This window comes from Solanum dulcamara, chromosome 3, assembly GCF_947179165.1.
Source record: "Solanum dulcamara chromosome 3, daSolDulc1.2, whole genome shotgun sequence".
Classification (NCBI taxonomy): Eukaryota; Viridiplantae; Streptophyta; class Magnoliopsida; order Solanales; family Solanaceae; genus Solanum; species Solanum dulcamara.
In genome coordinates, this window is record NC_077239.1 from 11,189,306 (window position 1) to 11,213,764 (window position 24,459).

The 24,459-nt window shown below is 33.8% G+C and overlaps 2 protein-coding genes across 2 annotated transcripts; both read right to left on the bottom strand.

Annotated features, from left to right (window-relative positions):
• Positions 1-11,202: 11,202 nt before the first annotated feature.
• On the bottom strand, positions 11,203-14,024 carry LOC129882398 (uncharacterized). Its single transcript, XM_055956671.1, has 3 exons — positions 13,810-14,024; positions 13,590-13,733; positions 11,203-11,524 (listed from the first exon to the last, which is right to left on the bottom strand). Exons 1-3 carry the CDS (start codon positions 13,981-13,983, stop codon positions 11,381-11,383), a joined length of 462 nt encoding a protein of 153 aa, XP_055812646.1. The 5' UTR covers positions 13,984-14,024; the 3' UTR covers positions 11,203-11,380.
• A 6,070-nt stretch (positions 14,025-20,094) lies between these two features.
• On the bottom strand, positions 20,095-22,801 carry LOC129882399 (uncharacterized). The gene is made up of 3 exons (XM_055956672.1): positions 22,410-22,801; positions 22,187-22,330; positions 20,095-20,370 (listed from the first exon to the last, which is right to left on the bottom strand). The coding sequence occupies exons 1-3, from the start codon at positions 22,581-22,583 to the stop codon at positions 20,227-20,229; spliced, it is 462 nt and encodes a 153-aa protein (XP_055812647.1). The 5' UTR covers positions 22,584-22,801; the 3' UTR covers positions 20,095-20,226.
• Positions 22,802-24,459: the final 1,658 nt, after the last annotated feature.

Below are 24,459 nucleotides of genomic sequence, written 5' to 3' on the forward strand. Positions count from 1 at the left end.
TTTGTGAAGCCCAAATTAATTATTTCAATCCAAATAAACATGAATTTAATTCAAATTTTGTATGAATTAAATCCAATAAAATTTGTGTGTCTACAGATGCCCCCTACTTCAAGGCTTGTCGAGTGTAGATTTATTGAGATGAGACGAGGCTTGAAGTACCCGAAGACAGAGAGCCGAAACATTTCTTTCTCCCTTTATTTTTTTTGTTTGAGTTTCTTTTATTTTGTGCGTGCGTTCACCCTTATTGTGAAGTGTAGCTTGTTCATCATTTCAATTCCAGAATAGTTTTGATCACTTTCTTTGCAAAGAAGTCCATTTTTAAATATAGAGCAGCCATAATTTGTTGTGTATTCAACGTACATAGGACAATAAAACTTAATTCTTTACACTTACAGGTGGAAGTTTAAGCAAAACATTCATTTGCATCCTTCTGGATAAGCATTGGCAATTGAAAATATAATGAACTTATAATTGCTTTCGGTGGTTTAGCAATTGTAATATCAAAATGTAATGACCTTGAGGGTCATTTTTAAATTTTAGTGTGAAATTACCATTTTACTTCTATCGTTAGTGTCCCCGAGTATTATTTGATTGGTTTGTGTAGTTGAAAGTGTCAAAATCTTAATGATTTGTAAATTGTGCAAATTTTTGAGTTTTATAGAGTTAAGAGGTGAAAAAATGATTTTCGATACCAACCAGAGGTACGGATCTCGAAACAGAATTCCTTCAATTCCAGCAGCTTCGGAATGTAGAAATTGGTCTAGGAGAGTATAGGAAATAAGTTTTGGAGTTGTAACGAAGATTTGAGGTCTTGAGTTGGGAATTTGAGGAATTTTAGGCCAAGGTTTGAGTTTGGTCAACTTTTGAAGTTTCGATACTCAGAATGGAATTTCGATGAATCCGTTGGATTCGGGGATGATGTTTGGTCTATAAAAAGTGTTGGCTGAATTTTTATAGGTCCCGAGCCCATTTTGGTATTTTGAAGGCCTAAGTTGGTTTAGTTGCGACTTTTCCAGTTTTAGGTCAAGGAGACCTCGAATTCGAATTGTGAGGGTTCCATCAGCTCAGTAATGGTCATATTAGGCTAGTAGAATTATCGACATGACTATCGAGGAAATCGATACGAGTTTGGGTCATTTGGCGCTTTTGACTTTGAAAGTTAGCCTATGGTTGACTTTGATCAACATTCTTGAAAAACGTGCTCGGATGAATATTGTGACAGCACGGATAGTTCTAAAATAGCGAATTTGGTCTGGAATGATCCTTCGTTGGCTTCTCAAAGTTTCCGATCTAATTCCAAGGCTTTTTGTGGAATTTGGCTTAAAATGATACTTGGGTGTGGGACCCACTTTTAATTAAAATAATCTTGTATGATAATTTTGAATGCGACATTGAGTACAAAACATCAAATTTAGTTGAGTTGCATATCTGGTTTATTTTTATCGGGTTCTGAACGAATCTCGAGCACCCCGTGCGAGATTTTGGATTTTTCCAAAGTCAAAAGTTGCAGCAAAAATCTGATGCAGAGGCAAGCCCATTTTTGGTTTTTTTTCTCAACTTTAAAACCCCATAACTTGAGTTCTAGAGCTCCATTTTTGGGTGATTCAAAGCCCAACGTGTTCGAAAATTTTGTGGCTACGCATTGGAGTGCTTGGGGATTGCTGGGGCTCTCCTTTGAGGTAAGATTTGTGTTATAACTGCTGCCCTTCCTATTTTCGAATTAGATTTTTGATAAATTTTGAGATTTGATATCTTGAGCATTTTGGGCCCGTTTTCAGCTATTCTTGAGGCTAAATTGCTGAGTTTTTCGTAAGGATCGTTGTGGTGTGATTGGTTTTAGCTGTAGAGGCTTAATTTATGGTCAATCATTGTTCAAAGTTGCTGTCTCTTGACCATTTTCGGATTCAGATTTTTGTAAACTTTGAAAGATGATTTCTTGGTCATCTTAGATTCGAATTTAGTGATTCAAAGCTTTAAATTGAGTAGTTTTTCCATAGAAATCCAGTGATTGGCTCAGAAACTTGATTAGGATCTTTGTGTGAGGTAATTCGCTAATCTAGTCGTTGCCTTTATCATTTCCAAGTTAGAATTTTAATGAATTTTGGAGGATTGTTTCTTGGTCATCTTAGCTCCATTTTTAATGATTCTTGGGTTTAAATTGTGAGTTTTTACGCAAGAAACATCGTGGTAAGATTATTTTTTACCAATTTTTGTAATTATTATCTTCCAAAACATCTTTAAATCAAGATTTCAAAGGTGCGTTATGGGGTTTTCTTCCAAGTTAGAAAATTGTATTTTCATTATTTGGAACTCGATTCTTGCTCAATTTTAATGGATTTTTCAGTCACAAAATCTACTCGATGTGTAGAACATAATTTTCAATAAAATTCCAAATTTGACCAATTTCAAAAATAATTAATTGTTGGACCATTTTACCCCCAATTCTGAAACCTATCAATATGGGTGTCATTGGACTCCTTGTGATATGTATGTTTCATTGTTGATAGTGGGTTGTCATTCTAGGAATTGAATTCGAGAGTTGCTTGTCCAGTAGAGGTGTTCGAGTGTGATTTCGGCAATTGAGGTAGGTTTAGCTATTCTTCTTTGAGACTGAGAGGAGGTAATTCGTCATTTATATGTTATAGACTTTGGGATGACTTGTAGTATGAGTTGAGAATGTTATATATATTGTGATACCCGTGTGGGGTTTTATTTATTAAAGTGTTACCATGTGGGGGCTTAATTGTATTACATAGCCCATGTGGGGGCCTTATTTGTTATCTTATTTGCTTTAAGAGCATGTGATTCATGATTTTCCTATGAGAAAGGCTTGATGATATTATTTGACTTGTGATGCCCGTTTGAGATGTTGAGTTGGGGGTTTTGAGCATGCCTGAGTATTGAAATATTGTTGAGAAAGAGATGAACACCTATATAAAATATTCACTTCCCATTGCTATTTATTGAGGGTGAGTATCATGTATAGGTTAAGTTTTGAGAACTTTGAACCTTGTACTACATGTTGAGTTGAATATTAATTCCATGCCATATGTGTTTTGATGCATTCATCCTCATTCATCAAATCATGAAACATGGGAAGTTGAGAAATATGGAAATTCTTTTCGAGAAAGAAAATGAAACACCTTTAAACCTTTGTATCTTGAGTCGCTGGCCAAGGCAGTTTTACGACAAGGTAGTGGATACATTGTGATCCCTTGACCACGAGGAGGTAGTAAGTGATGAGATATTGTGATTGAGGTATATGGTCTGTGAGACCTCCATGGGTCCTACTTGGTAGCACAGCTCAGCAGGTGTATACGACAGGTTGAGCGACAGTCTTGATTCCATTGTACAATCACATCATTGCATCATCGTATTGCATTATATTGCATCGATATATGTACTATTTGTCTTATCTCGTTAATTGTGATAATGAGTTGATATTATGGATTTACTTTACTCGCGCCATTATATATAAACTGACGGCACCGATGCCGAAGTGAGACCTTTTTGTATGCAGGTGGAAGCGTTCCTTAGTTTATTTCATAGGTTTAATTAATTTCTTATACTCAATCGGCTAAAACCAATGAGTACATGTGAATTGTACTCATCCCTACGTTTGTGTTCCTTTTTTATATGCAGATACTAGTTAGGGTACCTCACGTGGCAGCTGATATACTAGCGAATTGTGTATTCTCATATTAGTGGTGAGGTCCCGGAATTTGGATCGTCACTAGTCTATCTTTATTTCTAAGTCTTTTGTATCATTCAAAGACTTCTGTTGTATCTTCATACTCAAACCTTGTATTAGATGTTCTTTATACTTATGACACCAGGTTTTTTGTTAATTTCTTCATTGTCTTTCTTTACATTTAAATCGTGGCATGACTTTTCCTTTGAGAGTCTCGTATGAGTTTTACTTTTAGTCTTACACATCAGGTTAGGTTTTGGGATGTATGCAATCATGATCTCGATTTTTGGATCGTGACACAAAACTTGTGCTTTATCATAGATTCCAAAAAAGTGCGGAAGTACAAGAATTGATATTTTTGACAAAATTTATTTACTCCAAGAATTAACACCAACAATGTTTTACTTGGACATAACCTCTTCACTTGTAGTAGTTTAGGACTCTTTTTGATTAGCCTAAAGGTATTAGAATACAAGTCATATTCTCCTTTGTAAATCACCTATAAAAGTAGCTCAAATTGGATTCAGCTTTTCATTATCCGCACTTGGCATGCTATCGTTGTGATTCTTCGGATGAAGTATGAGAGCTTGACTGATATGAGCTTCAAAACGACTCAGCCTAGTTTATTGAAAACAATCAAGTCGAGAACACGTTAAGATGGTGTCGAAAATGACACGGCAGTAGTGTTCGCCATGGAGTTGCAAATCTTTTTTTTGTCCTCTTTTTTATTTTTTTGCAAATTAACAATAGCATGATACCTAGTTAAGATTGAGCTATTTTCGACATCGATATTTGACAAGGAAGTCAGAGGCTCCGATTTACAAACTGTCAGATTTGGACTTGGTCACAATAAGCTTGAGACGGATGCTAACCAAATCAATGACAATGACGTTGTCAGGATTATGCAATAGTAATAGAAGATCCAGATATATATTCACTAAGAAAGAGGCTTTCCCTTGATATTGGAGCAACAAGTATTGTGAACCACGATAGAATTGAACTGATGGTGGAAGTCGTGGGTAGCAACTAAAAGACCATTTTTTCAAAAGTCACCCTTCTCTTTTTTTTTTTCTTCTAATTTGCAGGTTCACCAAGGAGTGTAACTGGTGTTTCTATCATACGGGAAGGTATAAATTATGTCCTTATGATTGACGTTGAATTATTCTTGTACTCTACTTTCTTTCTGACCAAGCTTTGGTGAATATCAATTTAGCACGACATCTACCTTTCCAGATGAGGATTTGACAAACAACCACTTGGTGATTCACCTTCCACCCTCATTGCGGCGTTGGTTAAGACGATTTGCTACTTCAATTTTCACTATAACCTTGGCGAATGACTAATTGTAGAGTCAACCTTCCTTACGGCAATGGTGGAGACAACTTCCAGCCTCCCTTTTCATTGAAGCCTTTTACGATTAACTTTTGAGTAGGCCATTTTGATCCTTGACGAGCAAGTTAGCATCATATCTTTCTTTGCAGCTTTACGAGAGAGACACTTGGAGTACCTCTTTTACATCCTCGGCAAGAAAGCACATGGCGTGAGAAACTCTTGGTGTAGCCCTCTCCAACCTCGGCGAGCAAGTACTTGGTGCATCTCATCCTTGCGACATTGGTGAAAGAAGCTGATGGAGAATTTTAGCTATCCAGATTTGGCATAGATTTTATGGTGCGCCCGAACTTCGATTTTAGCGTGAACACAACCTCTTCTAGAAACTTGGCGAAGAAGTACATGGAGTGTCCTATCCTTCCAGCCTCGATGACTTCCTACTCTGCATATCTTCACAAGAATATTTACTTCTACTGTGGGAGCAATAGAATTGCGATACACTTGATCCTACAGAAACAGAACTTGCATATCTGCAATATAGCAAAAACACATAATTTAATTCCTCTTGGATTGACCGGAATCAATTTCTGAAGTTAACTTCGAAATAGGATAGGCTCGTTTCACAGCTTTGTGCACTCTAGCTGAAAAACTCATATCTTGAGCTAGGAGCGTTGGAATTGCGAGTTTCTTAGTCTCAAGGAATAAAAACTCAAATATCTGAAACATATCAAAAATTTGTCACTAAATTCTTCCTGGATTGACCGGAATCAATTTCTGAAATTAGCTTCCAAATCAAATAGGTTCACTTGACCGCTTTGTGCGCTTTGGTCGAAAAATTCATATCTCGAGCTAGGAGCGTTGGAATTACAAGCTTCTCAATTTCAAGGAATCATAACTCAAATATCTGAAACATATCAAAAATTTGTTGTTAAATTCCTTCTGGATTGTCCGGAATCAATTTCTGAAGTTGAATTCAAAATCAAATATGCCCGTTTAGCAGCTTTGAGTGGCTATGGTAAAAACCTCATAACTCGGAGTAGGATTGTTGGAATCATGATATTCTTGTTTAGTTGGAAAGAAGACTTCAAGCACTACAATATATGTAAAAATCACAGTCATAGGACTTATGGATTAGTACAAATATTGCCTCAAAGTCAGCTTATAAATCTGCCTTGCTCGTTCCTTCAGCTTTGCGCGGCCGTGGTAGAAAATTCATAACTCAGCGTAGGATTGTCGAAATCATGAGATTATTGTTCCATAGGAAATACAACTCCAAAATATACAACCTATGTAAAAATCACGGATATTAGACTTAAGGATTGGTGCAGATTTCGTTTTGAAGGCAGCTCACCATTTTGCCTTGCTTGGTTCTTCAGCTTTGCATGTCTGTGATAGAAAAATCATAACTCGGAGTAAGAATCACGAAATCATGAGATTCTTTTTCCGTTGGAAAGTCGACCCAAAGACTACAACATGTGTAAAAATCTCGGCAAAAGGCTTTATGGATTTATACAAATATTGTTTCAAACACAGCTATCGGGTCTGCCTTTTTGTAGGCCGAAGAGATGAAAAGCAGAATTGGTCCCACTGGGCGTGCCAAATTTGTTTACAACAAAATTTCATAGTGCTGAAAATTAACTGCAATCAAAATAAATAAAAGAAAAAGTAATTTTATTGATGGATCTTTGTGAGTACAATTCTGTTGTTCTCTTGATTCTTCTCTCCTAATATGTTTCCATAACTCGAGGGTCGGCAGTAGCGTATTTCTCGAATGTAGGATGATGAAGACTTCCTTGAGATGTGTTTGATCTCTGGAAAAATCGGGCAGTACTTCGTCATTTCAAGTCGATCTCCGGAAAGAACTCCGTTGACCACTCCTTCGAAGAACTATGTAGTTGGCATTGTAGCTTTTTTCCAGTAGTTGCAGATTGTCCTCAGAAAATTATGTAACACTCCTATTTATAGTTGTAGGAGAGAGACAGTCCAAGTCATCTTGACATGTGGTATGAGCTTGAATCTCAAGATGAAATGGACTTTGGATTTGAAGGTAATAAAATGGACATATGCATTTGTGAAGCCCAAATTAATTATTTCAATCCAAATAAACATGAATTAAATTGTAACACCCCTCAAAACTTTTCCCCTAAGATTTGAACCCTTCTTGTATACGGGTAGGGTCGAACCCGAGTATTGAGGAGCGTATGCACGAGCTAGGATGAGTCCCCGAGAAATTTATGGATGTTGGATGCGATGTGGGGTCACAAGGGGCCCCTAGGACCAGATTTAATCCAAAAGATTCATCGTGGCTAAGTCTTGGGATGAGTTCGTATAAGGGGTCGACTTCTAACGACCCTATCTTTTTAAGAACGACAATATGGGTGGCCCACAACCTATCAAATTAAAGGTCGTCGAGTCTTCTTTCCAACGCCACCAAGAATGTAAATTTTGGAGTTCGGAGTCAAAAGATATGACGATCCTAAGACAAACTAGCACGGCAGGGATCTCAGGCCTGGATTGAAATTTATGGAAAACAAATGGGCTTGGCGCCCCAGTGGCGCGATGCGCCACTATCGTGCCAGAAACATGCCTCAGTAGTTTGGTCTCTGGCGTGGCGCACCACTGAAAGTTGTGCAGGGTTTTTCAAGCCTAATCTCCGGAGCCCAGGAAAAATGGCCTTGGCGCTGTAAGGGCGCGACGCACCACTATCGTACCAGAAATATGTCTCAGTAGTTTGGTCCCTGGCGGGACGCGCCACTACGAGGTATGCAGGTTTTAGGCATAATCGGCCTGGCGCTGCAATGGCGCGATGCGACACTATCGCGTCAGGAGCATTTTTGCCTATTTTCAGAACTTTTGAGAAGGGGAAATTTGGGAATTTACCCAAATTATATATGTATCACCCTTGATCATTTTGGATCATAATTTCCAGCCCTCTCTCTCTCTCTAAAAGCCCTAGGAGCCTCTCCATCTCTCTCTTCTTTTCCTTCTCCATTTCCAACAAGAAGTGCTCCAAGAGTTTCAAGATTCGGGTCTCCATTGAAGACCCATCATCAAGGTTTTCTTCAAGTCTTCACTAAGGTATGTAAGGCTATCTAAAATATGGGTTGAATCCACCCATGTTCCCTATACCTTCTTTAAGGATAAATGTCCATAGAAATGGAGTTTCTTGCTAGGGTTGTGTTCAAATGAGTTTTGTTGTCTATTAAAGTGATTTCTTGCTATGTTGATGAGGTTGAGTCAAGAAACTTCTAAAAAGAGCCTTTATGTGAATATGAGTTGATGAGGAAGAGTTGTTAAATGTGTTTTATTGATCTTCTTGACTATGTAGATTATGGTAAATGATGTTACTTTCTTAAAAGTGTCGTTTAGCTTGAATTGTTAATTTGAAGCCTTGAGGTTGTGTTGAGTCTTAGAGATTGATTAAATGAATAGAGGAAATGGTTGGTGATGTTTGAGAGTTGTTATAAATGTGCATTTAATTTCTCTTTTGAAAGATATGATTTAGAGATGATTGATTGTGCTAGAGTGGATGAGTTGACAAGGTTTAAATGAGACTTGTCGATATGATTTGATTGAGTCGATTGGATGGAGTTTTATGAGCATTGAGTCTTGGGAGGAGTATCGAGCACCGAATTGGGTAAGAGTAAAGTCCATACTCGAACCCAATAACTACGTCGCCAAACGTAGGAGGGGATTGAACCAAAGTCGGATGTTTCCCCAAAATATTTGTCCTGACATTATAGGACTTGGTTGGATTGGATCCATGATTGGTTGATTCGTTCATACCCTGGCAAAGTATGAACGGATGTGGCAACAACGTCATCTTGTTGTACTGTCACTGGCTCATAAGTGATGGTTGTCGGATAAGAGAAACTCCCACATAAGTCTTGATAGTACTCTGAGTCGGTTTGAGTTGAATGGTATGTGATTGGTCCTATCTAAACCGTATTCTTGTTTAGACCTAGGATACTTGATTGAGTTGTTATTTCTCTTGAGTTGAGTTCCGAGTGGGTTTGAAGTTTCCTTTATGTTATTTCATTCGGCCATTTTACATACCAGTACATTCCACGTACTAACGTCATTTGGCCTGCATCGTTTCATGATGCAGAGACAGGTACCAGAGATCATCAACCGGCGCTCCGTTGAGGATCCACACCCACTCCCAGCTAGCGGTGAGTCCTCCTAGTTCCGGAGGATGTTAAGCCCCTTTTTGTATAGTTTTTTGGCGTCATTTACCTTGTTTTGATTGCTGGTAGCCATGGGCTTGTCATGGGCACCTTCTAGATTGTAGATAGAAGCTTCATAGACCGGAGTGTAGAAATGTTGAATTGTTCTTTTGAGTAGCCCTTTTAAAAAAAATTCGTGTCGAGATTGATGGTTGTTTGGCCTTTTGCCCTAATTTATGAACACTATATCATTAATTGAGTTTTCCGCTAAGAGAATGTGATTGAATGAATGTGTGACTGGACCAGGTGGTTCGCTCGGAGGTCAGAAATGGCCTTCGAGTGCCGACCACGCCTAGGATATCCTCCCGGAGCGTGACATAAATCCAATAAAATTTGTGTGTCCACGGGAGTATCAAATATTCCAAATTTGTAAGAAAAAGTAAAAAGTGCATTAAAGTTACTTTAGAAAACGTTCAAGTGCTTTGAGTTCCTTTTATGTTTCGAAGCCTTTTTATTTATTTGTTTATTATTATTATTACTAGACATAAACCAATTAATAGGTAAGAAATCATAATATTTAACACTTTTATATCAATTAGAATTTTATCTCATATAAAAATAATTTCTATAATTCTATTTAAGTAATATTTTGGATCAAAATTAACAAGAATGATACCTTCTTCTACTTCTACTTTTGGTTCTTATTTTGATGATTTTGATTTGAGTCATTTTCTTTCCTTCATTATCATTATACTTTATGTCATTCTTTATTTCTTTTAGTTAATAACTTTAGAGATTCTATATGAATTATACTGGATCAACAATTGACAATGAATTCTCCCTTTTTGACATTTTTTTGTGTTTTTCTTTCGATTGAAAATTTTTGATCGAAAAATTGGACGAAACAAGTATGTCGTCGCCGAATGAAATTGCCCAAAAAAAGTCAAAGGTTTATCACTATTCTTTTTTTTCTTACTTTGGTTAATTGTGACTTAGTATTAATTATGTTATTTAACTATATTTTGATATATTATTCGTTGGTATGTTAGTTGATCTTTAATTAAACCAAACCTATAAATTAGGGTTATAATCGTCTCTTTTAGTTTGGGGCTCACTAATTAAGTTTGAAGGCAAATCAAGTATGTTATTCGTTGTAAATACAATGTAAATTTTACCACACTCTTTGAATATGATAGATTCATGTTTGAAAACTACATTGAGAAATAACTATAGTTAATAACAAAGGATAATTAGGAACTAAGTGATAGTTATTTCTTGATTTTCTAAACTAAACAAGTAAGAGTGGACATCAATTTTAATATAGTAAACAAGTAAAAGTGAAACGCACCCCAAACGGCATTGAAGACTTAACTAATATTTAGGAATTCAACTATACTAATCATATATTTAATTTTTATGTCAAAATATAGAAGTAATTTTTCTTACTAAATAACATAAGTTAGGAAAACTACTATATAATTCTACTTATTAGGGACGTGCACTATTAGCCTGCCTTTTAGAGAATTACTACATATTAAATTAAGACTTCTATATTTTGGAAAATCTGTTAAAATTTAATTATTAATGAAACTTGATGTCTACTAAAATTGAGTCCAACTAGATTTATAATAATAAATAATTGACGAACTAAACATATTCTTGATCAAAGTGAATAGGTTAAAACTACTATACAAAGACAACTCTGACAATAAATATATTGAGTGATTTGACAATCATTTATTAAAAAAGAAACACGTCTTTAAATATACTTTTTATTTAAAAATTTTACATTATTTTTTAAAAAAAATTGTACTTAATAATATAACATACACTGAACTGGAAAATAAGAAATTGAAGATTGCAATAGAATTAAATAGGGTAAGATTTTAACTCTGAGCATTGGGGAGTGGATTAGCACTTAGAATAGACATATATATACCTAAGTTGTCTAGCTCGGTTAATTTACAGACTTGTAAATGCATTCATGTTAAGGTTCACGATCATGACATATAGACGTGAAAGTAATTCGAATAGGTTATTAAGGACTCAAAAGATCCTCATTCGTAGTATTAACCCTTTGGGCCCCGTTAAATAAGATAGGAGTCAATATAAAGCTAACAACGTTTTTAAATGTGAACCCTGATCAAGATACAGTACATGTAGTTCAAAGCTTTCCTCAGAAAGTCCATGTAGTTCAAAGCTTACTATTGACAGCCAAGTACTTGGTATGGCGACCTTGTGCAACTATCTTCCCCGTCTTTTTCTTCCTCAACTCAACAGTAACAGCAGCGATTGTCTTCCCAACACGTAGTACTTTTGCTTCAACTTCGATTTCCTCCTGATTATGTAAGATAGACAATGATTGAATGAGGATATTGCATTGTATCCTTTTGAAAATTAGAGAACATTGACTTGCACCATACAGAAAATACAGCCCGTACAAATGGAATGATATATGCGAAAAAGCATATCAACAACTACTAAATTTAGTTATAACCAGTCATCTTAGGAGTTTTAGCAAGTAAAACAAACAAAAACTAGGTCTATAACCAATCAACCAAAAAAGGAAAGATGAGATTCAGCAAGCACATTAATACAAGAAACAAAGTCCGTCGCCAATGAAAGTCCCCTGCCAGGTGCAACTTTTTTCGGCTAATATAAGCAAAGTACTTCCTATTTCTTCTTTTTTCAACAACATATGACAACCCATCACAAATTATAAGTTTTAAACTTGTATCTATGTCGCAACTAATAACACTAAGGTTAAGTTGCTGGTAGTTTCAGCTCATAGCTAGTACTGCTTTACATTCAAGATATCAGGCTGAATAATAGTCTCTTGAAGTCTACTAGACTTACACTTCTACTAAAATTATGCCTAATATAACAAGATACAATTCTCTATACTGTCTAATTGTGAATGACATGCATTTTATTCTAATTCCTTATTCTTTATTCCCTTGAAGATAGAATTAACATTCTAAAAGAAGATTAAAGACAAAGCTTCTACATCAAAATGGTTGAATTGTTAAACTGAGTATTGATAAAGTCCATGCTATTGCACCAACTTCCTATTTTTTTTCCTGGTCTTATCACAAATTTCGAAACCAAAATCAACGTTGTGTATGTTCAAGAACTAGAGATCATTAAAAACCAATGCTGCATATGTTTATCTCAGTATTCCAAAATGTTGCATTACTGGAGGTTGGTGAATGAAGAAGGCCTATGTTTCTCTAACATCCTAGAGTAGCATTTATGAACAAAATTTTGTGGCATTGATAAAACCAGAACACACTTATTGCACAAGAATTCAAAGTGACCTTCAAGAACATTCAGATTAATTAAGTTTTGCTCATAATGAAGTAACACTCTGCTAACTATACTTAATGTAGTTCAAGAAGCTATGTAAATAAAACTGTATACATACCAAAGACCTCCACATGAAATAAGGGCCATAATTCTTTCAGATCAACACTATAATGCCTTCTAAAAGTTCATCCTTCTTATGATTCATGGTGAAAGAAAACCACAATATCGGTGCAAAATATAATCATTCTCCTATAAAGCTCTCTCTTTTACTAGTTAGCTGTTCTTCTCGGAGAGCATTTTAGTGAGACCTATTACTATGCAAACAACAACAACCACAATAATTTCAGATGAAATCTCACAAATGGGGTTTGAGAAGAATAAAGTGTATGCAGACCTTATCCCTATTTGGGAGGTAGAGAGGTTGTTTCTGATAGAAACTCAGCTCAAAGATAAACATACCAAAGCAAATCGAAAAATATAATAATGAAAAATCATGGCAAAATACTATAGAGCGCATGAAAAAACATTCTGAAAAAAGGGAAGAGTCACTGCGATAAAATAGTGCAAAAATCGAAATACAAGAGACAATAGATAGTATAAGCAAAACAACACTCCACTATCTACTATACGGGAAATACTAAGACTACCGGTATGGAAGTATAAGCAAGACAACACTGCACTACTTACTAGCCTTCTACCATAATTTGTGTGCTCCACAATCTCTTATCTAAGGTCATGTCTGGAATAAAATAACACCTTCCAACAACCTAGCACATTTCTACATTTTTGAGGTAAAGCCGAAAAACAACATAGCCCAATATATCGCTAGAAAATCAATAAATGTACCATAATATATACTTGAATAGAAGGAACAAAAGAGCCAAATTCACCACAAATATGAATCCCAAACTCCATAGATAAATCCTTACTCAATACAACAACATACTCACTGAAATCCCACAAGTGGTGTTCAGGAAGGATAAAATATCCCACAAATGGTGTCTGGAGAGAATAAAATGCACACAGACTTTACCATTAGCTCGGAATCCTTACTCAATAATTGTACCAAATTTGAATCTGAAAAAGAAGAAACTCACTCCAAGGTAAGCAGCATCCAAGTATGAAACGTTGATCTCAAGTGAAACACCAACAGATGGCGCACCTACAGTATGAATAACAGCAGAACCCAAAATATCGACGAGAGTCGCCGTGGCTCCACCATGTAGAAAATTACCGGCATTCTGTTCCACTCAAAATTAAGCAAACAACAAAAAGGGGATAATCTTAAAAAAGAGGAGAGAATGAAAAGGAATTCACCACTAGACGATTTGGGACTTTGAAAGAACAGAGAATCCGACCCGGTTCAACAAGGTCAAGGTTCATCCCATGGGAGACAAATGGTTCAAGGAATTTTGAAGGCATGGAATCCACTGAACTTTCATAGTTGCCTCCTCCTTTCTCCAAGAATTTCTTCAATGATTCAATATCCATTTCGCTTTTTTCTCATCAAAACTCAATTCAATTCAATTATCTAATTTTTAGCTTACTCTTATCTTATACGCTAGTAGCCGTTTGGATTTGCTTAAAAAAATTAATTTTTATTTATTTATGAAGTATTTAAATAAGGAAAATATGTGAATTTTAAAGTTAAAAGAATAAAATTGATAGTTTGAGAATTTAGTTAAAATATAAGAGATATAAAAATATTTTTTACGGTCAAAGAAAATATTTTTAAGCACTTAGAAAAAAAAGTTAAGAATCTTAACTTTTTATTTTTGACTGATTTTAAGAACTTTATGGCTTAAAGTTAGCATTAGGCAAATACGTCAAAAAGCTAAAAAAGACTTTAAATTAGTTTTTGACCAACTTAAAGCCCATCCAAACAGGCTCTAGTTCTGCATTTATTTTAATTAATAATGTCTCTTATTCATTTAATCGATTATGTTTGAACTAGTAAACTAGTAGAGTAGGTGTAAAATAATTCATTAACTATACATTTATCAGATTTTGTTTTTAAGAAGTTATTATGTTTGGTCTCTTAATTATATATTTATAGTTTTTCGTCTTCTAATTATACACTTATCGATTTTAGTCCTTTAAGTATTCAAAAACTTATCAGAGTTGATCTTTGTCTACAAATAGGTTAGGTTTATATAACGGAATTCATGCGTCTTTTGAAATTAAATCTTTAACCCATTTTTTCAATTATTTTTTCTTAAAATTACTCTTACGAAAAGAATCTTAACCTCAATGATTCAAAATAAAATTCACGAGTAAAAAAGATATAAGTCCTGATATTATTCAATAGAGAATATAATAAAGCATATTATTGCTATTAATGACTTGAATATGCTAAAATTTGTTACTTGGCAGTGGCGGAGCCAGGATTTTCAATAAGAGAATTCAAAATCTGAAGAAGTAGACACACGAACTAGCTGAAGGGGGTTCGATATCTCTATTTATATATAAAAAATTATTTTAATCATATATAAATAATATAATTTTTCGCCGAAGGGGTTCGAGTGAACCCTCTAGCCACCATGTGGCTCCGCCCCTACCGTTAGGTATTTATTTATATTTAATAGAAATAAATTTCTTGCAATGAGAATAAAATTAAAAAGTTCTATACTCACATATTTTGATTCCAAATTTTATACTCCAACGACTTTATTGAAGAGAATTTGTTTAATATTTCAGAATTTGAAATTTATAAAAGTAGATTTGCAACTTTTTAGATTTTTTATTTTAAATTAGATCAATTTTATTTTTCTGTTCGTTTTATTTTACCTAGATAAATTTGAGTAATAAGATCAAATCTCTTATTTTTCTTTTGTATGAAAAATAAAGGGATAATGCATAAGTAACCCTTAAACTATGACCGAAATCCAGTGACACGCCTTAACTTAATTAGTCTCTTATTAACCTCCTAAACTATTTTATAATGTAATAAATACTACTTAAAATTTGATTTGGCATAGACAGTGTGCAGACTCTCTTGAAGGCAAGTGATGAGTGAAAAAATTAAACACGTGTCCTTTTTTAATTTGTGACTTTATAATTAGTTAGTATACATAATTATTGATATTAAAACTTATATATATTTAATTATTTTCATTTCTTTCATTGTAAAATATTTATTTTAATTTCTTCCTCACTTTAAACTTTATATTTTTTTTCTTTCATTAATTTCTATTTTTTCACTTTTAATTATTGTTAAAAAAAATTATGTGTATTTTTTCAAAAATAATTTAAAAAGTGTCTTTTAATTTGTTTACGTTTTATTTTATTTTCTTCACTTATTTTGATATTCATTTGAAATTAACTTATTTTAAATACAAGGCATTTGGAATTAAATTTGAAATCAAATCAAAAGGAAAGACAAAGAAAATAAAAAAAGTAAATAAAATCAAAAAAATAAAAGAGAAAAGACAATTAATAAAGGTAAGAAAAAAATTCAAAAAAGTTTAAATAAAAGGAATTTTTTTTTAAAAAAAATTATGTGTATTAACTTAATTTAAATACAAGATAAAGAAAATAAAAGATTTTAAAAGAATTAAAAAAAATTAAAAAACATATTTTTAAAATGAAAATATATATTTATTGACATGGTAGACACATATATAGCTAAAAGACTAAAAACGATAAATATACTTGATAATGTTTTGGATAGTTGAACGACTAAATCCAATAAATATATAGTTAAACGATTATTTTAGACCTACTCCAATAGTTCAAGGACCATTTATGACATTTTGTATTGAGATGATTCAATCAATAAGCCTATATGTATGAGAGCGGTGCATTTATTTCACTCATTTGTTTTTATTCATTTACTCGATTATGTTTGAATTATTGAAAAATAGCATATCAGAAGTATTCAAGAATCATACTGCTTACATGAATTATAGACAAAAGCCACAAATAAATATCAAATATAAAATATGCGAAAAATTAACTCAAGGAATATCTTTTAAAGCGTGAGCAGATATATTGAAGCAAGTTAAATTCCAGCTCTACGGTCTTCTATAGTGATTCCAAATTAACAGTCGAACTCTCTCAATACTTAGGTGGACAAGTATCGTATAGAAAACAAATTGTCTTTCTATGTTAAAAGAAACCCTACTTATAGAGATTTCTTTCTAATTCAAAAGGGAGAAGAACACCCACGCTTTTCTTGAAAACAACATAAAACTCACGTGTTTCCTCCCTCTTTTCCTTACAAATAGGATTTCGAATTCTAGTTGAATATGGGCATTGTAGGGACTACATAATTAATTACTAAAGCTTCCTATTATGAAAATAATTTCAAAAATTAATTTGAATTATTCTTACCATAATAAATTACAAATCATTCCACTAGAAATAACTAATTGCACTCCTTTATTGACATTGTGAAATTCTCCATTAAATACTCATGTAATTTCTCTTGTTAAGATTACAGATACTAATCAATAAATTAAATTACTAATGAGTTTAATTCAATGATTACTTTTCTTTAGAGCAATACTTAACTTATTTCATGCACCAAATTCATAAATTTACCAATCGGGTTTGCACATGAAAACTTATAAGTTTTTCATAAAAAAAAGTGTATCATCAATCTCTATATTGAGACATGGATTCTATCAACTAACTAATTATTTCACCAATATATATTATTAACATCCAATCTACCAGACATATTAATCTATCTCAGAATCTCACATTTTAATATACCAAAATGACAATTAATAAATACAGCTCATAATCTTTTTATCAAGATTGAAAATATAAGTACATTTAATAATTTAGAGAATATGTTTTTATCAGTCAGTCTAAAACATCTATCTCTACTTAGTCACGTTCAATACATACAAAATGCACTAGCACGAAAAGTTAGAAGTATGCTATTTTCATAATCAAGATAAATTATATTTAATCTCGTGCTACAATATTTCTGATGATTTGTCCAAATTTTCATTTACAATTGTGAACTATAACTTTTAACTTATAAGAACCGATGATTTAATTTTTTGTGTATAAGCTTAAATTCTATACACCAAATCATATACTATATAAGTTGAAGACACATATATGACAAATTGTTTGTTTAATGTAACACTTTATTAGATTGAATAAATAAATAAACAATTATTCAATAAATAATATTATATCTAAAAGCATGATAATAGTATATCTTAACAATCTCCCACTTACACTCATAACCATGCACCTACAATTCTAACACTATTCCTTCAACATGCATATCAAAAGGCTTTTGCAGTAAACCTTTTGTGGAAGGGTCTGCCAGGTTGTTCTCTAATGCAAATCTTCGCAACCAGCACATCTCCTCTCTACACTATGTATTGAATCAAATGGCATTTACGCTCAATGTGTTCTACCTTCTTATGGATCTGTGTATCCTTTGGATTTGCAACCACACCAATATTATCAGAATACACTATCAGTGGCACTTCTATCGCAAGGACAACCGTCAAGTCTTTCAGAAAGTTTTTGAGTCATACTGCCTCCTTTGCTGCCTTAAAGGATGCTACATATTCAACTTTCTTGGTGGAATCAATAACACATGTTTGCTTGATGCTCCTCCAAATAATGGCTCTACCTCCCAAAGTGAACACATTTTCTGAGGTCGACTTTCTAGAGTCCATGTCAGATTGAAAATCTGAGTCTGTGTACCCTATGGGCATCAACTCATTCGAATGATAGACTAGCATGTAATTTCTAGTAATTTTCAGGTACTTGATTATATGCTTAACTGCTATCGAGTGTTCTTATCCAGATTTAGACTGAAATTTGCTAAATATGCCTATGCCAAATAAGATGTCAGATCTAGTGCACAACATCGCATACACTAGGCTTCCCATAGTTGATGCATAAGAAATTGCCTTTATGCTTTCTATCTCCTTATATGTTTTAGGACATTGATCCTTAAATAGAGAAATTCTATGTATGAAATTCTTTCTTGGAATCATGCATGCTGAACCTGGTAAGAATTGTATCAATATAAAGAGTTTGAGATAATCCTAACATCCTTTTCTTAAGATCACGCAGAACTTTGATCCCAAGGATGTGAGCAGCTTCTCCCAAATCCTTCATATCAAAATTAGTGGACAACCAATCTTTAACTGAATTCATCAATCCCACGGTATTTCCTTTGAGCAAGATATCATCGATATATAATATCAAAAACACTATTTTATCCCATTCCACATTTTATACACACAAGACTCATCAAGACATTGCTCAAAACTAAAAGTCTTGACTGCGTTGTCAAAACAAGTATTCCATGTCCTAGAAGCTTGCTTTAATCTATAAATAGATCTTCTAAGCTTGCACAACATATGTTCTTTACCTTTTTCTATGAAATCGTCTGGTTGTCGCATAAAGATGCTCTCATCAAAACTTTCACTCAGAAAATATGTCTTTATGCCCAGTTGCCAAATCTCATAATCATAATGAGCATCAATGGGTAAGAGAATTCTAATATTCTAATAGACTTAAGCGTGACTACTAGCAAAAATGTTTCCTCATAATCGAACCCTTCTTTTTGAGTAAACCTTTTTGCAACAAGTCTACCTTTGTAAGTTTGCACTTTTCCATCTACTCACGTCTTTTTCATATAGATCCACTTGCATTCAATGGGTATGACTCCATCTATACGTGGTTCTACAAGATCCTAGACTTTTTTGGAGTACATGAACTCTATTTCTGATTTCATAGCAATGATTCATTTTTCTACATCTTTCTATCAAAAGACACTCCCAAGAATGCACACCGAAATATTTTTCTTATCACTCTCCTACTAGACGAGTCACTACTGGTATAGGGGCAGGTTCAAAGAGATTTACATTATAATGATCTTATGGTTGAACCACATCATTTATAGGATTTTGAGTCACTATGTTATCCTCAACACCTTGCAGTGTGGAGATATCAACAACTTCTTCCTTTAATGCTATCTACTCATTACTACTCCCACTATTTGGATGCAATGGATTTTCAAGAATTTGTACTTGTGAAATTATATGTGTCTATTAACATCTCTCCCATCACTATAATGCAATGGTATGTTAACTCTAACATATGGGGCTTGAATTTGGTTTTCATTATTTTCAATAGACTGATTTGTTATCTTTTTGGTTAATTCCCGTAAAACTAGTTTACTTATGCAATCATGGTTTGTTAAAAAATTCTTTTCCAGAAATTAATAGAAAACGTATTATACACCAAAGAGTTCCCGGTAATCTTTCTATTTCTTTTTCTCAAATTATATGACATTTACTGTTACAAGGATTAGGTGTTGAACTTGATCCCAGCCTCTACTTTATTGATGGCTGTTTTTTTACCTTTATTTGTCCAACCTTACAACTTCAGATTTTGGTATCAGTAACAACTAACAAAGAACAATTTTCTTCTAAATCTGCTTAATTTTTCCTTCTAGATGTTAGCCTTTGTGCTGATTTTAATTTTTCAATTGCTCAAAGTATCGTTGGACGGTGATTTTTGAATACCTGAATACAGTGAACCGTTCATCAGATCAAATATACATTCAGGACCTAGCTTTTTTTGCAGTAAAAGCAAAGTTTTGTAATACAATCATACTTCATTATAACAACCAGTCGTTGTGATAAAAAATTATTCCGTATTTGAATGTTCAGTTGCATAATACATGCCAAAACTACTTATGTATTCACGTCCCATATATGGGAACTTTCCTCAGAAAGTATATGTAGTTCAAAGCTTACTATTGACAGCCAAGTACTTGGTATCGCGACCTTGAGCAACTATCTTCCCCGTTTCTTTCTTCCTCAACTCAACGGTGACAGCAGCAATTGTCTTCCCAACACGTAATACTTTAGCTTCACCTTCGATTTCCTCCTGATTATGTAAGATAGACAATGTTTGAATGAGGATATTGCATTGTATCCTTTTGAAAATTAGAGAACATTGACTTGCACCATACAGAAAATACAGCCCTACAAATGGAATAATATATGCGAAAAAGCATATCAACAACTACTAAATTTGGCTATAACAAGTCATCTAAGGAGTTTTAGAAAGTAAAACAAACAAAAAGTTAGGTCTTTAACCAATCAACCAAAAAAAGACTGATGAGATTCAGCAAGCACATTAATATAAGAAACCAAATCCATTGCCAATGAAAGCCCCCACTCCCGGCTAATGACTATATGAGCAAAGTACTTCCTATTTCTTCTTCTTGTTTTCAACAATATATGTCAACCCATCACAAAATTATAAGTTTTTCACTTGTATCTATGTTGCAACTAATAACACAAAGGTTAAGTGCTTTAAGTTGCTGGTAGTTTCAGCTTATAGCTGGTACTGCTTTACATTCAAGATATCAGGCTGAATAATAGTCTCTTGAAGTCTACTAGACTATCACTTCTGCTAAAATTGTGAATTAGATGCCTGATATAACAAGGTAAAATTCTCTATACTGTCTAATTGTGAATGAAATACATGTTATTCTAATTCCTTATTCTTTATTCACTTGAATTGTTAAACTGACTATTGATGAAGTCCATGCTATTGCACCAACTTGCAATTTTTTTTCCTGGTCTTATCACAAATTTCAAAACCAAAATCAACGCAGCGTATGTTCAAGAATCAGACATCATTAAAAATCAACGCTGCTTATGTTTATCTCAGTATCCCAAAATGTTGCATTACTGGAGGTTGGTGAATGAAAAGGCCTATGTTTCTCTAACATCCTAGATTAGCATTTATGGAAAAAAAATTGTGGCATTGCTAAAACCAGAACACACTTATTACATAAGACTTCAAAGTGACCTTCAAGAACATTCAGATTAAATAAGTTTTCCTCATAACGAAGTAACACTCTGCTAACTGGACTTAATGCAGTTCAAGGTGCTATGTAAATAAAACTGTATACATACCAAAGACCTCCACATAAAATAAGGGCCATAATTATTTCAGATCAACACTATAATGCCTTCTAAAAGTTCATCCTTCTTATGATTCATGGTGAAAGAAAACCACAATATCGGTGCAAAATATAATCATTTTCCTATAAAGCTCTCTCTTTTACTAGTTAGCTTTTCTTCTCGGAGAGCGTTTTAGTGAGAGCTATTACTATGCAAACAACAATAACAACAACAAACTCAGATGTAATCTCCCAAGTGGGCTTTGAGGAGGATAAAGTGTATGCAAACCTTACCCCTATTTGGAAGGTAGAGAGGTTGTTTCTGATATACGAGAAATAAAGTATAAGCAATAAAACACTCAACTACCTACTAACCTTCTACCCTAATCCATAGGCTGCATAATCTCTTGTCTAAGGTTATGTCTGGAATAAGATAATAACTTCTAACATCCTAGCATATTTCTGAGGTAAGGACGAAAGACAACATAGAGGCCAATATATCACTAGAAAATCAATAAATGTACCATAATATATACTTGAATAGGAGGAACAAAAGAGCCAAATTCACAACAAATATGCAATCCCAAACTCCATAGATAAATCCTTACTCAATACAACAACAACATACTCACTGAAATTCCATAACTGGTGTCTGAGAAGGTAAAGTATCCCAGAAGTGGTGTGAGGGGAGGATAAAATGCACATAGAATTTACCGCTATGTCGGAATCCTTACTCAACAAATTGTACCAAATTTGAATCTGAAAAAAAAAACAGAAGAAGAAACTCACTCCAAGATAAGCAACATCCAAGTATGAAAGGTTGATCTCAAGTGAGACACCAACGAGTGGCGCACCTACAGTACAAATAACAGCAGCACCCAAAATATCGACGAGAGTCACCGTGGCTCCACTATGTAGAAAATTACCGTCATTCTGTTCCACTCATAAATCCCAATTAATCAACTAATTAAACAACAATATATAGAGGATGAGAGAATGAATAGGAATTCACCACTAGACGATTTGGGACTTTGAAAGAACAGAGAACCCGACCCGGTTCAACAACGTCAAGGTTTATCCCATGGGAGACAAGGGGTTCAAGGAAACTTGAAGGCATGGAATCCACTGAACTTTCATAGTTACCTCCTTCTTTCTCCAAGAATTTCTTCAATGATTCAATGTCCATTTCGCTTTTTTCTCATCAAAACTCAATTCAATTCAATAGCCTAAGACTTTGTCCTATCCTATCACTAAGAAAAAAAGAAGAGATCCCTTAAATTATGGATGAAAAAATATTTTTCCTATCTAACTTTGCTTAAAATCAAACAGTCTTCTTAATTTTGAAAAATATTGGAATACAGCCTACCCAATAGCCTAACAAGAAAACAATTGTTCCAATGAAAAAGAAGAAAGAACCAAATGGAGTTTCAGAGAAGTCAATATTGTCTCAATATGAAATTTTTGAGACACATGGAAAAATAAGGGCCATTGATCAGATTTGTACTAAGAATGATGTCCATCGTACAAGAGACTCTATAGTAGGCCATCTGATCAGTACAAGAAGGAATATAGTTAGTTAGATATTGTCATTCTCTAGACTAGTAATAATTGTACAAGTGTAAATACTAGTTTTTTTTATTCATTGTTTATTTTTCATAATAGACTTATTGAGTACACATCAACATAGAAAATCTTCTCGATAATCTTTCCATCTTCCAATTTCTATAAAAAAATTATCAGTTCCACTTTCTATTTTCGATAATGTCTTCTTTGTTCTATTATTATTGTAATGTCTCAATTTTTGAGAAATTATTTTTCTGCGTGAAATAATTATTTTGTCTTTCTCTTTAGCATTTTCATATTTTATTTGTATTGTGAGGATGATTTGCACGGTTCTCAATGCGATCGAGTGTGATTTTTGTGTAAGTCCTTTTAACAATTCCTTATCATTTTCCATCAATTTTACATTCTAAAATCATTCCAAAGTCAAGATTTCAAATGGATTTTTGGAGGTTTTCTTCCCAATTTCAAAATTAATGATTTGATGATTTCTAGTCCATTTCTTGATCAATTTTAATAGGTTTTCAACCACAAACTCCCCTTGATGTGTGGAATATGATTTTCAAATAAAATTCCAGTTTTGCCCATTTTGTTTCCGAGGTAATTTTTGGATGATTTTTACCCTGATTCAAAAATCTTGTGTGTATCGTTAGACTCCTTTTGATGAACTCTTTTTTGTCTTGATAGTGAGTAATCATTTTGGAGTCAGTGTTTGTGAGTTGAGCTTAGGTTAGAGTGTTCAAGAGAAGTTTCGGCCTTTGAGGTAGGTTTGACTATCTTTTTTTGAGACTGTGATTGTGTAATTAGTCATTCGTATGCTATAGACTTTGGAATAGGGTCGTAATGTGATTTGGGACTGTTAATTTAATTATGATGTCCGTGTGGGGGCTTGAGTATACTGTGTTACCCGTGTGGGAGTTTATTTGTATTGTTTAGCCCGTGTGGGGGCCTTATTTGCTATCCTATTTGTTTTGAGAGCATGTGATTCATGATTTACCTGTGAGAGAGGCCTGTAATACTATTTGACTTGTATTGCCTGCATGAGGAGTAGAATTGCGGGTTTTGATCACTCATGAGTAATGAAATATTTTCAAAAAGGGTAAAATTATATTTTAATGTATCTCCTTTCTATTGCTATCTATTTGAGGGTGTATATCATGCTTAAGTTGAGTTTTGAGAATTTTGAACCTTATTTTATATGTTGAATTGAGTATTGCCTCCATATCATATGTGTTATGATGCATTCGTCCTCATTCATCGTTTCATTGATCTTGGGAAATTGAGAAATGTGAAAATTCTTTTTGAGAAAGAAAATGTGGCACCTTTTTATATCCTTAACCACAAGCTTGGAGGAAAGTTGATGAGATATTGAGATTGTGATTTAGTACACGGACTGTGGTTCTCCCATGGGTCCTTGTCTTGAAGACTTAGCTTGACATGTGTATACGACAGGTTGTGCGTTGATTCCATTGTACCACTATATCATTGCATTGCTCTTTGGA

Bases quoted from the DNA above. Each gene is read 5' to 3' on its own strand.
- LOC129882398 (XM_055956671.1), bottom strand. From the start codon at position 13,983: ATGGATATTGAATCATTGAAGAAATTCTTGGAGAAAGGAGGAGGCAAC. The intron at 13,734-13,809 runs GTGAATTCCTTT...TGAGTGGAACAG, and splicing joins AAGTCCCAAATCGTCTAGTG to AATGCCGGTAATTTTCTACA. The intron at 11,525-13,589 runs GTGAGTTTCTTC...TTACATAATCAG, and splicing joins TGGATGCTGCTTACCTTGGA to GAGGAAATCGAAGTTGAAGC.
- LOC129882399 (XM_055956672.1), bottom strand. From the start codon at position 22,583: ATGGACATTGAATCATTGAAGAAATTCTTGGAGAAAGAAGGAGGTAAC. The intron at 22,331-22,409 runs GTGAATTCCTAT...TGAGTGGAACAG, and splicing joins AAGTCCCAAATCGTCTAGTG to AATGACGGTAATTTTCTACA. The intron at 20,371-22,186 runs GTGAGTTTCTTC...TTACATAATCAG, and splicing joins TGGATGTTGCTTATCTTGGA to GAGGAAATCGAAGGTGAAGC.